This window comes from Nomascus leucogenys, chromosome 11 (genome assembly GCF_006542625.1).
Source record: "Nomascus leucogenys isolate Asia chromosome 11, Asia_NLE_v1, whole genome shotgun sequence".
NCBI lineage: Eukaryota > Metazoa > Chordata > Mammalia > Primates > Hylobatidae > Nomascus > Nomascus leucogenys.
In genome coordinates, this window is record NC_044391.1 from 28,814,473 (window position 1) to 28,830,099 (window position 15,627).

A 15,627-nucleotide genomic window follows, 5' to 3' on the forward strand; every position below is an offset into this window, starting at 1 on the left:
GGGTAGTAATGCTTTCTGTATGGGTGGTCGGGGAGGTGAGATTTGAGCTAAGCTTTTAATAATCAGCCATCCTGGCAAGTCCCTGATGCAGGAATGAGCTGAAGTAGGGCAGGCCATTTTGGCTGAATGTCGGCAGCCAGGGAGAAATGACAGAAGCTGCGGTCGGGGCATGAAGGATCTTCAAGGCCATGGGAAGTGTTCAAAGTCTGAAAGAGAAGCCACCAGGGTGTTTCTAGGAAGGAATGGTATACGCTCTGATTTATGGTTTTAAAAGACCACTCTTCCTGCTAAGTTATTGGAAGACAGAGGTGGAACAGGGAAGACCAATGAAAAGGCCATTTTTACAGCCCACTTAAGAGATGACATAGTCTGCCTGGCAGAAGCAGAAAGAAAAAAGGAGCCAGAGTTGAGATATATTTTGGCAGTAGCATTGACAGGATTTACCAAAGGACTAGGCGTGGAGGAAGGAGAGGGAAAGGAAGGGACAAAGGATGATGCTTAATCCTTCTGGCTTGAGCATGGGAGAGCCATTTGCAGGGTTATGGGACAAAAATCAAGGACCTTATTTTGGATTATTTTAAATTAGAGATGCTTGTGAGAAGCCCAAGAGGGGATACATAGTAGGAAATTAGATACATGAGACCAGATTTTAAGGGAGAAAAGATAGGTATTTCGAAGTCATCAGTGTGTGGACAGTGGTTAAAGTCATGGGGCTGGACGAGAGTATCTAGGGAAAGAGTATGGCTAGAGGAGAGAGGAGATCTCCGACTTGAACCCTGATCTTGGTATAAGAAGAGGAAGCAGCAAAGGAATGCGAGTTGCTATCAGAGAAGGAGGACCCAAACCATAAAGTTAGTCTACATGTTCAGATTAGTTCCCCAGGAAGTCTATAGGTAAGGGCAAATAACTTCATCAATTATTTCAGACACCTCTACTCTTCTAGTTGATAAAAAATTGTATCTTTACCAAAGTCACCTACCTATAGGTGCACTCTTAGAAGCTAGTACGTTGCCTACTTTAAAGTCTTACCTTTGCTCCAGTGTCTCCCACTCCACGTAAACCCATCGGCCCAGGGGGTCCTGGTAATCCACGCGGTCCCTGAGATGACACAGTAAGGGGGGGAGTGAGCATCCTTGTAGTATGCAACACTCAAAAAGGAGGGAGGGAGGGAAGAAAAAAAATGTCCCACTTACAGGCACACCAGGATAGCCATCACCTTTGAGTCCTGGAGCACCCACTGGTCCCTGAGGGCCTTGGACACCCTGGGTAAATTCCAACATCAGTGATATCATGAGACTCAACTATAAAACGCCTGGTTAAACTTAAGCATAACACCAACTCAATATGTCAATGGTCGATTTCTAACCCAGGAGTTAGAAAATGACTTATTGCTAATATTTTAATTCTTAAAATTATAAATTCTTAGTGCATCATAAATCAAGAAGAAGTATAAAAAAGAAAATTTATTAAGCACAATGTGAAAAGAGTAGAAAAGAATACATAGCAAAATTTTGAGTGTGGGATAACTACAGTTTCCTATTGTTGCATTAAATCTATTGCCTTATTAATGGGGCCCAAATTATACAGGGAATAAATAAACCCAGATGAAAATAAAAACACATTAATTTTTCAAAAACAAGTTATGAAGAGATAGAGTTTGTGATTCATATCTTGAGACCTAGGAAAAAGTTGTAAATATTGTTTTACAGTGATGACCTTAGGCATCAAAAACTTTTAGTAGCAGCCCTTAGTCTCCTACAGAAAGAGCAGGGAGGGGTGATTATTGTCCTTTAGACAACAGAGTTTTCTAAGACTTATAACTGTCTCACAAACAGAAATCAGAAAATTTCTGACTAAAGTAAAACGGGGGGAGAGAAAAAAATTAAGAAAGATCTTTTAGAAGATTACCTACAAGTGGCTGGGTGCGGTGGCTCATGCCTGTAATCCCAGCGCTTTGGGAAGCTGAGGCGGGTGGATCACTAGGTCAGGAGTTCAAGACCAGCCTGGCCAACATGGTGAAACCCTGTCTCTACTAAAAATACAAAAATTAGCTGGGCATGGTGGCGGGTGCCTGTAATCCCAGCTACTCAGGAGGCTGAGGCAGGAGAATTGCTTCAACCTGGGAAGCTGAGGCTGCAGTGAGAAGAGATCACACCACTGCACTCCAGCCTGGGTGACAGAGCGAGGCTCTGTCTTATTTAAAAAACAAAAAAACAAAAAAAACAAAAAAGATTACCTACAAGTCCATTACACTTACATTTAAAACTTGTAAAACTTGTAATACTTCTTTTTACAACACATTCCACTGATCTGTTACTGGTTGATGACTCTTACAACAGCCCTTGTCAATATGCAGCCCTTGTTTTGATAAAGAGCTGCTCATGTTTTAAAATATTTATCGTTTTTCTTTATATTGGGGGGAAACTCTAACAACAGGCAGACCTTTGTTTTCCAAGAATGGAGAAAGAAAGTAGCAGGACTCTTAAGAATTTTCCTTATATGCAAGCAAACTCAGATATCAAATTGCCATTATTCCAAGTGAAAATACTGCCCAAAGTCCAACTCTCAAAAACTATTCTCAACTATACTCCGATAAATGAATAATTAACTGGGAACAGGGGAAAATTTTTTATATACTCTTTAAGCAATCAGAAACTTTATTTTAGAAACCATGAATGCAACAGCTGTTATTTCCTTTTAAATCTAAACGGCTGCTTTTATGTGGTTAACCTTCTTAAGAATGATCATCTTTAGGAAATATGTGGCCACTTATAAAAATTTAACCTACTATTCATCACCAACAAAAACTCAAGGTGATTTTTTAACGTTGAATGAGAGAAAGGAAGCCCATGGTCTTCAGGATAGGTAAATTTTGGTGTATTCCAACTACGGGGAACTGGTCACTTCTCAGAACCAATTTTTTATGCTATTCCAATTACATTTAAGGATGAAGCTCTAAACATTTGCATATGAAACTTGTCCCAAAATAAGTTTTCCACTTATCTCCATATTTACACAAGGAGAGGGCCAACAACAAACTAAAGCAGTAACTGCTCCCTGGTTGAGTTAAAAGGAAAATAAAATTGGAATCAAAATTTACTTTTCCGTTTTTATTTCTACGGTCCAAACTTAGAACAAATTATCAGCAGCTGCTCTTGTTTAACGTCTGACGCCACAGTGGAGGGGAAAACCATGAAAACACTCACAGTGTACAAACATCCTTTTTATAGAGATCTTTGTCCTTGCTCCTGCAAAAATCTCAGGTAGCTTGTTACTTCTATTATTAATAGGAAATATCAAGGAGCAAGAGGAGGAGCAGGTTTTTATTTTGGACTCCTTACCATATTTTTAAAGATGGAATTTTGCCACTTGGCTTTTCTGTACTGGATTCGAGGAAATGTCCTACAAAGTTATTTACTTCAAAGTGTTTCTCTCATTCAATAGAAATTAGGGCAAAAATGGAAACCTAGTATTTTGAAATCAGCTTTAGGGGGCATCTGGGAGACCCCTGAAGTATTACACAAAATGAAATTAATGTGCTAAAACTTCCGTCAGACATTCAAAGGTGTGTATGACCCTCCCCAAACTGAAAAACTAATGAACTAGGGAAGAACGACAGAAAGAGTATCATTAGAGTCCAGGGCAGTAGCAAAATGATTGGGTGAAAAGGCAAGTATCTTTAAATACCATCACCTATAATGCCTAATAATCATCAACAGAAAACAGGTGGGGCCTATAAACTCTAGCAGCACATTTAATTGGATTGTATTCCTATTGCAAACAGAAGTATAAGTAGAGAGAGATGTATAAATCATGGATTGTGAATACACAGCTTCAATCTATCAAAATTGTCGTGCAAATATAATTGATCAAGGTCATATCTGTAGTTTTCACATTAGAAAATTTGCTATTGTCTTCATGAGCTGTCTATATAGCTTGTGTTTCTAAAGAGAGTGGTCTACATAGTTTGGGTTACCTTGGGATCTGGGGGAAGTAGATGAACAATTCGTCCAAGTTTGCCCAAGATTTTCCCAGTTTTAGCCCTGAAAGTCATGCGTTCCAGGAGCCCCTTCAATCCCGGGCAAACTAGGGCAGCTGTCACTCTAGCAGGGAGGACTGTTAAAGCAATAAGAACAGGGAAGGCTCAAGATTCTCCCTTTACCTTTAAAAAGAACCACTCCAATTTATGTCAGTTTTATACAACAGGTTTGGCATCATATTTTATTTTAAAAAAATGACTCCATGTTTTCTTCTTTTAACTTTGAAGGTCATCAGTTTAGTACTTCAACCCTTTTATCTAGATAAGACAACTTAGTATGGGAGAATATAAGCAAGTTTCAAAGCTACGTAACAACATGCTATTGATTTTAAAAGTGCTAATGATGGGGCCCTGAAGCTTGTCCTCATAAACAGAGATATGCTGGTTGACACCTAGGAATGCTATACATGCTAAATTTTGCTGTGGTGCTGGGTATAGTGTGAGGAGGAAAAATGGTGCTTCGTTGCCATGAAAAACCAGATATGATTACGGAAACCTGGTTTCTTCTTAATTATTTGTCTTTCCCTTTGAAATAACTCAAAAGGATAAATAAAGAAGGAAATTTTTATTCAGCAAAGCTTCCAAGCACACACGCTTTTTTGGACATGTTTTGCAGAATAGATACTTCGGCCACTAATATGTAAATGAAGAGGCCAGAGGCCATTTAATGCCTTGTATCACAGACATTGCAAAAGAGCATTTTCAAACAATTGTTTAATCAGCAAAAATTTAACCATAAGAACTACTTTTCTCCACAAGTATGAAAAATAAACTACGCGATTGTTTTTTTTTAATAAAAGGGAATAGCTATATTCTTACATTTTAGTTCATCAGTGTAGAAAACTCACAAGTAGAAAAATCAACTTATGCATTAAATCTACCTTTGTTTATTTCAGATACAGAAAAAAAAAAAGAACATGAATAAAGCATACCTTTGGTCCTCGAATAGAAAGTCCAGGTTCTCCTTTAAATCCAGGTATCCCAGGTCCCCCTCTATCTCCCTGTACATTTCAAATAACATTTCACAGGCTACAGTTGTGTGAGAAATCACAAGCACACATAGCAAAAAAAACCATTGGCCACTCTGTAAAGAGCTTAATCTGTCCATCTCAGACCTTGAGATAGTATATTCTTCAAACATATTTGAGGGGAATTTCAAATCCTAAGTAAATAACACCTGTCAGTAAAGACTATTACTGCTGTTGGGAGAAAGTCCATTGAAATAATATGTGGCAATTCAGACTCAAATATTTAGACTTTAAGAATGGCTGAGAATGCTCTTAAAATTGAGTGAAGGCCAGGCACAGTGGCTCACACCTATAATTCCAACACTTTGGGAGGCCAAGGCAGGCGGGTCACTTGAATCCATGAGTTCGAGATGAGCCTGGCCAACATGGCAAAACCCCATCTCTACTAAAAGTACAAAAATTAGCCAGGCATGGTGGCACATCTGTAATCCCAGCTATTTGGGTGGCTGAGGCAGGAGAATCACTTGAGCTCAAGAAGTCGGGGTTGCAGTGAGCCAAGATCGCACCACTGCACTCCAGCCTAGGGGAAAGAGTGAGACTCTGTCTCAAAAAATAAACCAATCAACCAAACTGAGTGGATATCTCTTCTGCTAAACTCTTCAATTATAAATCCTGGTAGATTCTTCTGAATAAATGTTCTAAATTCTTACCTGCATTAGGGTTTAGGATTTGGAAGATGTAAAGAAGGGTAAAGTGACAAGCTTGGGACCAAGAGCACAAAATCTGGTTTCTAGTCCTAACTCTGCTGCTGGCTGTAGTTTGCTTATCTGTGAAGTTTCAGAGTTAAACTGAATCATTTCTAAGGCTCTTCCAAAACTAAAATTCTAGTTCACTGATACCATGATTTTTTTTCTCCAACTGCCAAAAGGTCAAGAAAAAGAAAATAATCCGCAAGAACACATACCTTTGGCCCAGGTGGTCCAGGAATTGATGTTCCAGGCATTCCAAAAGGGCCCATAATGCCCGGTTCACCCTTAAAAAGAGCAAAATGCTCACTACATTTCAAGCAGAGAAAGCACATATAGAGACAATATTAAGAAAAGTATAGAAATGTCTGCAGATTTTTAAATTATATTATGACCTCTGTCTGTTTCAAAAACCAATGTGACAATAATTTGAGCATCTTTTGTAAACCACTGCTAAAGTTATTGACTAGTAAGATTTCAGTGCTTTTAAATAACTATGTTCAATTAATCACTGAATGTTAGGAACATTTTATGTCTTGTGCATCCTCTTATTAGCTAATAAAAATTATGCAATTCATGGTGCTTCCTTTTGTGTTGTATGCTGGGAAGCTCAAAGAGAATTTTTTTTTTTTCAATATAGCAATTATCTTCAGCAAATGTTTTAGGGTGTACTTCTAGGTTATAACTCTTTTTTCTTTGTTGTTTTATTTTAATGACCAAAGGTATAATAGTCTTCCCTTCTATGTTATCTCACATCCTTTTTAAGAAGTAGAACCCCTATGGGCTGGGTGTGGTGGCTCACATCTGTAATCCCAGCACTTTGGGAGGCCGAGGCTGGTGGATCGCTTGAGGTCAGGAGTTTTGAGGCCAGCCTGGCCAACATGGCAAAACCCCATCGCTACTAAAAATACCAAAAAAAAAAAAAATAGCCGAAATTAGCTGGACATGGTGGCGCGTGCCTGTAATCCCAGCTGCTCAAGAGGCTGAGGTAGGAGAATCACTCAAACCCTGGACGCACAGGTTGCAGTGAGCTGAAATCGCACCACTGCACTCCAGCCTGAGCAACAGAGCAAAATGCTGTCTCAAAAAAAAAGAACCCCTATGATTTTGAAAAATGACATTTTTAATAGAAAATTTTAAACATTTAGTGGGGGAGATGTCTAATATTTAGAGTCTCAAAGACTCATTCTGGAGCAACAGGTAATTCTTCTGTTCCATCTGGATCTAGACAAGTGATTCTCAGAGTTTAGAGAGCAGAGGAATTATCAGGAAAGTTTGGTAATGCACAGTTCTGTGTTCAAACTCCAGAGATTCTGATTCAATAGCTCTAGAGGTTGGGGCCCAGGATTATGAAATATTTTGAAGCACCCCTGGTGAAGAACACCATTCCAGAGCAATTGTCACCACACACCACAAGGTGTTCCAAATGATCCACTGGGATATAAAGAAAATATTACAACTTGTCTCTATATTTTCATCTCATCTATTAAAATTTCAATTATTTACATAAATTCATAACATATTAGTATGATAGCTTATAAATAAAATTACAATTAAAAAATTAAAAATCTGTGGCATGTGATCAAAATTTTACTGGAGGGGTTTATAATCAAAAGAGTTTGGAAACTACTTCTCTACAGTAGGTGGGCCAAATCCAGCCCGCCCCCTTGTTTTGTACAGCCTTGAGCTATGAATGGCTTTCACATTTTCAAGTGGTCATTATACAAGTAACTACATAATATCTTCCATTTTGCCTCTTGGGCCACAGGACCTAAAATATTTACTCTCTGGACCTTTACCAAAACAAACAAACAAAAAACACTGCGGAGATGAGTCGTGGAGAATGAGCTATTTCTATGCTATGTCTAAACATGACCCTCTAGGTTCTCAGACTGCTGACTAATCCTGCCTCCATCGGACTCATGTCCTCTGAAAATTCAATTGCATGAGCTTCCTATTCAGTCATCCTGCTTCCTCCAGCAGGGACTCCATCAGTCAGATTCACCAGTGATGACTCCTGCCCGGGGCCATGTTCATCTTCAGAGCTGAAGCCTCCCGCTGTATTGATTAGCCAATACAACCAACAAGCTGAGCACACTGGCCCACTGAGACCCAGTTCTTGCCAAGGCATGTATGTGCCAGTCCTTAAATCCAAACTTGGAAGGGAATGGCACAGGACATGACAAGAATTGGGAAACACATAAAACCCCCCATCCAAGCCTCTGACAAAGGAACAGAACATGAACCTGTTAAAATTCTCCACTAAAACCAAAGGAAAAGCAAAATTATGTCTCTAGATTTAATTTTACTTCTTTTTTCAAAAAAAGGGGTCAATTACTTTTATACTATGAAAAGTATCATGGAGAGTATTAAAATACAGGTCTTAAAGGCCCTGTATTAAGGGGTGATTATGCTTTAACACATGGCAATTCTTCACCTTCATCTTTAAAAACAGCTTTATTTCAAAACACGAAAAACGTTCACTTTGAAATAGAGTAACTAGGACATAAAGACTAATCTGTTGTTAATACTAATACAACACATCCGTTACATAGTGGCACTTCTCATAATGTGCTTCTTGAACTCCCTGCAGCACAGGGCATTTGCTTGAGAAGCACAGATTCCTGGGCTCACTCACCTACTGAATCCAGAGAGCTGAGGATGGTAACAAGAAATCTGGATTTGTAATCATCCCCAGGTGATACCGATGGACACTGAATGGACACTGAAGTTTTAAGAGTCACTGGTGTACAGGTGATGTTTTGTTTTGTATCTGATCTTGTCAGCACCATTTTTTAAAAATGTGCTTTTTAATCATCTGGTCCTAAAATATACTCCTTGTCTCTTTCTCACAATTAGTATCTTTCTAGAGACATGAACTCTCTTAGGTTTGCAGTTTCTGTTTCCTGACACATTCAAATGACCTTAATGGTGGGTCTCTGAGGCTAAGCCAGGACACATAGTTAATAGCTCGCCTCACAATCCCCTTCACTTCTTCCTCAGCACCCTGTTATCAACAATTTACCAGTACATAGATCCCCTACTTTCCATTTCACCATATTGATTTTTTTCTCTGAATAATTCGATGTATTCAACACTTACTATATACCAGGAAATGTGCTAAGTGCTTTATTAACTCTTTTAGTCTTCACAACAACCCTGTGAAATAGAACATATCATTATCTTCTTTCTATAATTGAAGCGACTTGCTCCAAGAGGTTCATGGCACAGCAGGATGCAATCAGCCTTCCAAAGAAGAGCCTTCATCATCACTGTGCTGCCTCTCACTCTCAGGCTTTTGGGTTGTTTAGCAAAGCAAGATTATGAAGAACTGATATCTCCTATGGTCTCGATTTTATCCCAACTTCTGAATATTTGGTTGTTACTAGAGAGGACTGACAGACAAATTAGAAACATAAGTATTTCTACGAGTATTACATATTTTATGCAATCTATTCCATTCTGTTGTGGTCTGGGAATATTATGTTTTCTATAGGTTTTTTATTTTGGGGTTTTTGTTTTGTACTTGTTGGGAAGGAAACAAGGAATCCAATTTTCAGTGGAAATCTAATACTATATTAAAACCAGACACAAATACAAACTCCTCAAAGCATAAGTCAGAATACAAGAAACATACCTTTGGTCCTTCGGGCCCTGGAAGTCCCCTCTGTCCTTGATTTCCTTTGCTCCCTTTCTTGCCTTCATCACCCTAACAAAATAATTATGAAAATACAGATTTTCATATGGTATTAGCAACCTCCCCTAACCTAGTAAGGACCATAGCGGAGCCAGATTCTCAACTAATACCAATTTTAAAGTGGTGTGTCCTGAGCACAGCTCAGTTGCGCAGGATTTGTCAATGTTCTTGAGGAGATCAGATGACTTCAGATTGCTCAGCCTTTACTATTTATTCAATATGGTTTGCTATTTTTCAAAAATCTAAGTTTTGTATCTTTCTTTTGGAACTTTTATTTGAATTTATAGTTCATTTTCACCCTTGGTCTATTAACAGATGGTTCTGAGATATTCACAGTTTCAGAAACGAGTACTATCTATGCTTTTTCATGCTGTTTTTCAATTTTTCTATTTCAAGTTTAAAACACGAAATGAGACATTTTAAAAATCACAGCCCTATTTCTTCCTCACTGGGGAGTCTGTTTCTTTCCCCCAAAAGAGACCAATAGTTTTATTGGCAGGAAGATGCTTGAGCATTAACCTGGGGCAGAGCTAGGAACTGACTACTAGCTGTTGCCCAGCATGGTTGTGTAAAACAGTGCTCTCCCAAAAGAATTCCTTTACCTTCAAAACTATCTTTCAACTAGGGTTCAACTGCAAGGCGCCATATCCAGGGCTGTACATAGCTCAACAAATGAAAAAAAAAAAATTCCTCGTGGTCTGCAGCTGAGGCTATTTAAATATTTATAATATAAATTACTATACCATGGTTTTTAAAGTTGAGCAACAGAATCACCTGGAGAGCTTGTTAGACCACAGATTGCTGGGCCCTCCACCCAGAGTTTCTGATTCAGTAGGTCTGCACTGAGGTCCAAGCATTTGCATTTTTAACATTCCCAGGTGATGCTGATGCTGCTGGTTCAGGGACCACACTTTGAGAATCATTGGACTATACTAAGGTCATCAGCAAAGCAGGCAGTTTATTAAGAAGAGATGACCTCCTATAGAATCCACAGAGGTTTCCATGGTCCACACTAATGTAAAGCAGTGGCACTGGTGTAAAAAAAAAAAAGAAAGTTGAATGTACAAATATCTTATATCATTATCACTTACCAGTAGAGACAAAATTCAACCACAACTCTTTCTTTCCTCCACTACCACTAATTTAGGTTATTGACCTAAATCACCCCAGAAATGAACAGCAGGAACCCAATTACATGTAATAAATCGCCAACACTGAACCATGGTAAACCTGGGCTATGTAACATGTTCCTACCACTCTTCTCCAATAGCCTTTCATAAGCCACAAGTCACCTCAAGCCACAAATTCAGTAGCCTCTCTTTCCAATGCACATTCTTCTTGCCTTATTGGTGGCATCGGATACCACCCATTGCTTTCATCTTGAAATCCTTTCTCCTCAGTATCCCTAACATGCTACCATTCTGCCTATTCTGTTGAGTGCTTGTTCTCCAGCTACCTCACAATGTGGGGCTTAAACCTCAACTCTCTTCCTTAGAGACATTGTTCATTCTCATGGCTTCAATTATTAACTCCAAGCGCCTATTTTCCAAAAGCACATCCTAAAAACAACCGTTCTCCTGAATGTTAGCAGATCGGCATTTCTAAAAGTATATTTCATGTGATGATGTTATCCCCATCACCCCACCCAAAAAGGATCCCTGAGACTGGTAAATCAATAAACAAAAATGTTTAAAAGCCTACAAATATATTTAAATTTCATATCTTCACATTTAAGATTAAGGATTCAATTTTACTGAGTATGTTCACAAGACATCAACTACTATTTTAGTAGAATTATGAATAGAACACTAATATATATACAAATTTTATTTTTACTTGACTTGTATATAATCCATAACAATCTTTACATGGGAATTGATAACTGCACATAAAAATAGAAAGAAGGCCAGGCGCGGTGGCTCACACCTGTAATCCCAGCACTTTGGGAGGCTGAGGCAGGTGGATCATGAGGTCAGGAGTTCCAGACCAACCTGGCCAATCTGGTGAAACTCCATCTCTACTAAAAATACAAAAATTAGCTGGGTGTGATGGCACACACCTGTAGTCCCAGCTGCTTGGGAGGCTGAGGCAGGAAAATCGCTTGAACCCGGGAGGCGGAGGTTGCAGTGAGCTGAGATCGCGCCACTGCACTCCAGCCTGGGGGACAGAGTGAGACTCCATCTCAAAAAAAAAAAAAAATTGCAGGAAGATCTGGAATCTTAGAGGCTATAGCTTATGTCACTAGTGGTCTTATCCTATTGACGAATTTGTATAGTCTCATCTTAATATATAAAAATGTTATTCAACTAGCATTTCTACAGTGTTTAAAATAAATTTATGCCAAGTTGTGAAGTGAAATGGCCATTCAATAAAGTGATATTTCTTATTGCATGAGATTTTATAAATAAAGAAAATTTATGGACTGTCAAATCTCACGATGTATCTCAAGGCTTCTTTTCCTTCCTATGTGTTTTTTAAATGTCAGTCTGACCATTTATTGAGAAAACATGTGTCAAACTCTTCTATATGCTGGGTCTTACAATAGATGTTAGGAAAATAAAAGTGAATCATATATGCTTGCTGTCTTCCAAAAGCTTGCAAGATAATATTCATACTTTTAGCCAGACATAAACACACTGACATAGTAAGAATAACAATCAAATTTCTTCCAAGTTGGCCCCTCAGTATGAGGACCAGAACACAGGCTGCTTCCTCCAACCTTCCATACCTTGGGGCCAGGCTGTCCTTTTCCAGGTGGTCCTTCTGGGCCTCTTGCTCCCGGAAGCCCCACTTCTCCCTAGAGAAAATGACACTGATCTCTTAGCTAACCCTCCAGTAGACAGACCGTGTGTATCATCCCACCTTGTCTCCTTTTATCATCAGTGGATTCAGCTGAGACTCTCCAAAACACACCATACCTTCACTCTAATCTCAAAATCAATTTGGAAGTTTATAAACTTGAAATAAAGTAACATCAAACTCCAGTTTAACTCAGAGCAGCTGGAATATCATGAAAAAGTAATTTCTCAGCCAATTTCCAAAGCAATAAGCTCATTTTCCTTTGGCTCTTCATTCGCATTTGGTAGATTTTTTAAAAAACAGGGAAGACCTTCAGCCTTTCCATCTGCTGTTTTTTTGCTGCTTTTATTGAAAAATGAGTATTTCAAATGTCAACTCAAAATACTTCAGGAAATCTTTACAATGGCCTCATTTCCTGAATGCATTTACAGACTTGCCTCTTGGGGGGGTGGGGGAAGTGGCTTTCTCTTAAGTTTAAATTAATGTGCTTTCTAGAAATCTTGAAGAAACTAGGCCATAACCAAAACACCAGACAGAAGGCAGAGGACGTGAGACACTATCTCAGCCTTTGAATAGGCCACTCCTTCTCTCAGGGATAAGTGAAAAGGGACATTTGGGATTGTGAGATATTTTTTCTTAAAGAGACTAAGTTTGTCCTGAATGGTTCGATTCAAGCTCCTGTAGGACCAAGATATCAGTTTGGTTCAATAGTTCCTACTCCAGTAATACGAAAAACTTGGTGTTACCTTCTTCCCTGCAGCTCCATCTTCTCCTGGTACTCCTGGTTGTCCTGGGAGCCCTATTGAGCCTGGCTCTCCCTGGTGGATGAACAAATATTTTATTTCCCAAAAGTTCATACCTCCATTCTGAGGTACTTGCAATTGGATGTATCTTACAGTGTCTGAGAAAAGTCTCCGAGAAATCTGATTAGCAATTAATACTAAACTCTTTGATCTTGGGAAGCGGGAAGCTACTTAACATCCCTAGGCCTTAGTTTTTGATTCTATTTTTATGGGCTGAATTGTGACCCCAAAAAGATATGTTGACATCCTAACTCTTTGTACCTGTGAATGTAACCTTAATTGGAAACATGGTCTTTGCAGATTTAATCAAATGAAGTCATTACAGGGGGCCCTAATTCAGTATAAAAGGTGATATAATTTGGCTCTGTGTCCCCACCCAAATCTTATTTGAATTGTAATTCCCAGTGTTGGAGGAGGGGCCTGGTAGGAGGTGACTGAGTTATAGGGGTGGACCTCCCCCTTGCTGTTCTCATAATAGAGTTCTCATGATATCTGGTTGTTCAAAAACGTGTGTGTAGCATGCCCCACTTCACTCTCTCTCACTCTCCTGCTCCTCCATGTGAAGATGTGCCTGCTTCCCCTTCACCTTCTTCCAGGATTGTAAGTTTCCTGAGGCCTCCCCAAAAGCCAAGCAGATGCCAGCATCATGCTTCCTGTGCAGCCTGCAGAACCATAAATCAATTAAACCTATTTTCTTTATAAATTACCCAGTCTCAGGTAGTTATTTAAAGCAATGAGAGAATGGACTAATACAATGGGTACTATAAGAGGAGGAAAATGCCTCTTGAAGACAGACACATAGGGAGAGCACCATGTGACAAGAGAGACAAAGACTGGAGTGAGCATCTGCTAGGCAAGGCATGCCAAGGATTGACAGACAACCCAAGAAGCTAAGACGAGACCAGCAAGCAATCTTCCTTACAAGTTTTGGAGGAAGCATAACCCTGAAGACTGATTTTGGACTTCTAGCCTCTAGAACTGTGAGACAATAAATTTCTGTTGTATGGAGCCACTCAGTTCCTAGTACTTTCTTACATCAGCTCTAGAAAACTAATATAAAAGTGAAATAACAAATTTGTGCCCTAACACCACTTCCAGCTCTAATATTCAGTAATTCCACTTGCTTTCAAGTTAATTTACGATTAGTAATAAATCCTTTAAAATATTCAGGAAAAAAAATATGCTACTTTCAAACAGTTTAAAACATCTTTATGGCATTTATTAATAGCAACAAAATGGAAAATAATTGAAAGCAACTTCAACTAACCTAAACAAGCCAGTGAAAAAAAGCACAGTAAATCTAACACTAAGTAGATGGAATGATAAAGATGAGAGAAGAAAATAATAAACTTGAAAACAAAAAGTAAGAAGATTCATAAAACTAAAAGGTAATGCCTTTTTTTTTTTTTTTTTGAGATGGAGTTTCGTTCTTGTTGCCCAGGCTGGAGTTCAATGGTATGATCTCGGCTCACCGCTACCTCTGCCTCCCAGGTTCAAGTGATTCTCCTGCCTCAGCCTCCCAAGTAGCTAGGATTACAGGCATGTGCCACCACACCTGGCTAATTTTGTATTTTCAGTAGAGACGGGGTTTCTCCATGTTGGTCAGGCTATTCTCGAACTCCTGACCTCAGGTGATCCACCTGCCTCAGCCTCCCAAAGTGCTGGGATTACAGGCATGAGCCACCGTGCCTGGCCGGTAATGCCTTTTTAAAAGTTAATAAAAGTAAATAAATTTCTAATAGGAATGATTACTTTTTTTAAAGATATAAATAAACAATATCAAAAATGAAAGATATAACTATATATATAGTAAAAATTTTTTAAGTCATAGAAAATTGGTGATAATTTTTTAAAATGTATTGAAAACAATCTTTGAGAAAAATATGAATTATATAAATGCTGTAAAAAGAAATGAACAAGCTAGATAAACCAATAATATTAAATACATTGAGTCAGTGATTGAAAGTCTCTACTTTCTCACCCTCCAAGATCACAAGCTTAGTTGGTTTTACAGTCAAGACTTACCAAACTTCTAAACTTTTGAAGAACAGTTATTCTCTATCTTATACAAACAGTTCTAAAAAAAAATAGAAAAAGAGGGAAGTCTACCTAATTTATTTTATGAGGCTTATAAAGCCTTTACAAAAAAATTTATACAATGGCAAGACAAGAAAACAAAATTATAGACCAGTCTCCCTATGAGATATAGCACAATTTAAGCTTCCAATCAAATGCTTTAATTTCCTCCAGTGCCTGTATAAAGTTTCCAGGTCATAATGCAGGGATTGAGAAACCAGGGAAAGTTCAGCCATCTCTCTGAGGAGACAAACATGCAACTGGGTGAACCAAGGTATCAAAAGTTCACAGAGTAGATTACCAGAAAGAGTCACACACAGAAAACTCTAAGTATCTGCTGAGCATCCATCTTGAGTATTCAGTTGAATACTGCTCAGTACATGTGTATGAAGAAACTACCCAAGGCCAGGAAAACAACCAACTTAAAGGATTAGAGAGAACTGACATTGAACCAGGAATAGTGCCTATTTCTACTGGCAAGAAATAAAACCTCACAATT

The 15,627-nt window shown here is 38.6% G+C and overlaps 1 protein-coding gene across 1 annotated transcript in view; it reads right to left on the reverse strand.

Annotated features, from left to right (window-relative positions):
* COL28A1 (collagen type XXVIII alpha 1 chain) overlaps positions 1-15,627 on the reverse strand; it is a 175,351-nt gene that overhangs the window by 74,765 nt on the left and 84,959 nt on the right. The window contains exons 19-25 of the mRNA XM_030823080.1: positions 12,996-13,067; positions 12,179-12,247; positions 9,391-9,462; positions 5,972-6,040; positions 4,972-5,040; positions 1,194-1,262; positions 1,030-1,098 (exon numbers count right to left, since the gene is read on the reverse strand). Coding sequence (XP_030678940.1) covers positions 1,030-1,098; positions 1,194-1,262; positions 4,972-5,040; positions 5,972-6,040; positions 9,391-9,462; positions 12,179-12,247; positions 12,996-13,067 — 489 coding nt within the window. The remainder of the gene's footprint in view (positions 1-1,029; positions 1,099-1,193; positions 1,263-4,971; positions 5,041-5,971; positions 6,041-9,390; positions 9,463-12,178; positions 12,248-12,995; positions 13,068-15,627) is intronic.